The sequence below is a fragment of the Kryptolebias marmoratus genome, linkage group LG14, assembly GCF_001649575.2.
Source record: "Kryptolebias marmoratus isolate JLee-2015 linkage group LG14, ASM164957v2, whole genome shotgun sequence".
Classification (NCBI taxonomy): Eukaryota; Metazoa; Chordata; class Actinopteri; order Cyprinodontiformes; family Rivulidae; genus Kryptolebias; species Kryptolebias marmoratus.
In genome coordinates, this window is record NC_051443.1 from 4,451,077 (window position 1) to 4,452,663 (window position 1,587).

Consider the following 1,587-nt stretch of genomic DNA (forward strand, 5'->3'; position numbering starts at 1 on the left):
TTCTGTCTCGTCCCAAAAAAAACTTTTCAGAACTTCCTGTAAATTTCCCAGGCCTGCCTGCGCTACGAGGACAACGGGAAGCGATGGGAGGCAGACATGAAACCTGAAGTATGGTTCTGATGACCGAGCCGGCGGACGGTCCTCCGACCCCGTTATCTGGGCCCGAACTACCACTTCATTGCAAGGACTCCCGGGTGAAGAGCTGGACGTGAGTCGGAAAAAAGAAAGGAGCTGTAGGGGGGAGGCCGCGTTTTTTTGCATCTTAGCTGAAGCGGAAACATGGTCTTGGCATGAACGATGGCTTTTATTTGCATCCACAACCTGCCTCCAGCTTTATATTTGAATTAAAGGGCCGCGGCTTCGTTTGCATTCACAAGTTATACATGACCGTGAACGTCTCATGAGACGTTGACGGACCATTATCACCCGCCACCGAAGGGCGAAGGCGGACGATAATGTCTACTGTGTGAACTAAATATCTCCTGAACATCCTGCAACTACCTAACTACCGTCAACTGACATTAAAAATAAACAAACATGTCTATACCTGTCAGTTTAACAGATTTATGGCTACATTTTAGTGTATAACGGATGAAGATTGAGTGCTTACAGATCTAGCAAGATTGTTGTTCAAAATTTTGCCCGTAACCATTTAGAATCAACAATGTCTGTCTGTTAGCAAAATATCTCACGAACCACAGGACAGATGTTATTGAAACTGTCAGGAAGTTATCACTGGATGTTCATCTACCACTGATTAACTTTTGGTGTCAACCCAATTCAAGATGACCGCCACAGCTAATCAACATTATCCAACACAGAAGTGGCTATATCATAGTCAGTTTTACAGCTATGGAGCTAAGGTTTGATGTGGTAATAGCCGAGAGTCATCCACAACATGTGGTGGAGAAAGTACTCAAACAATGTACTTAAGTAAAAGTACAAATACACAGACAAAAATGTACTCAAGTAAAAGTACCACATTAACGTTTGTACTTAAGTAAAAGTAAGAAAGTACTGGCTTTTAAAACTACTTAAGTATTAAAAGTAAAAGTACTTGTCGACTGTATTACCTAAAGGCTAATGCAATGTCCTTAAGTGTATCTATCGTATTTAATTTTAATACATCAGTAATGTACCATTTTAATGAACAATGCTGATGATTTGTTGCTTACAGCTAATGAAAACATGACATTTCTGATTAGATTACAGACCAATAAAAAAACATAATGAAGGCATGTGGATCTAATGAAAACAGCCCTGGCTCCAGACAAGTTTAACAGGGGTGGTTACTCAAGTAAATGTAACAAGTACTACCTACTTTTGAACATAAACAACAACACCAGTAGCCAAGGTGCTGTACTGGTATAGTCATCTTTTAGCTAACATTAGCTGTATCCAACAGCTTTACTCAACTCAGTCGGTTAGTTTGGGGAAAAAACTGTGCAAAGTTTGCGTTTTGCTGGTTTGCTGCCATGATTCTAACATACACCTGAGCAGCTCTGCACAGCAGCAATTGTCCTTCGCTGCCCCACATTTGTAAACCCAGCTAGCGTCTTAGCGCTCATGCTGCATTTAAAGGCAGCT

At 41.3% G+C, this 1,587-nt stretch overlaps 1 protein-coding gene across 1 annotated transcript in view; it reads left to right on the top strand.

Annotated features, from left to right (window-relative positions):
• Nucleotides 1-11: 11 nt before the first annotated feature.
• LOC108244054 (GRAM domain-containing protein 2B) overlaps nucleotides 12-1,587 on the top strand; it is a 40,079-nt gene continuing 38,503 nt past the window's right edge. Inside the window, exon 1 of the mRNA XM_017429914.3 lies at nucleotides 12-208. Within this exon, the coding sequence (XP_017285403.1) occupies nucleotides 111-208 (98 nt within the window). The 5' untranslated portion in view covers nucleotides 12-110. The remainder of the gene's footprint in view (nucleotides 209-1,587) is intronic.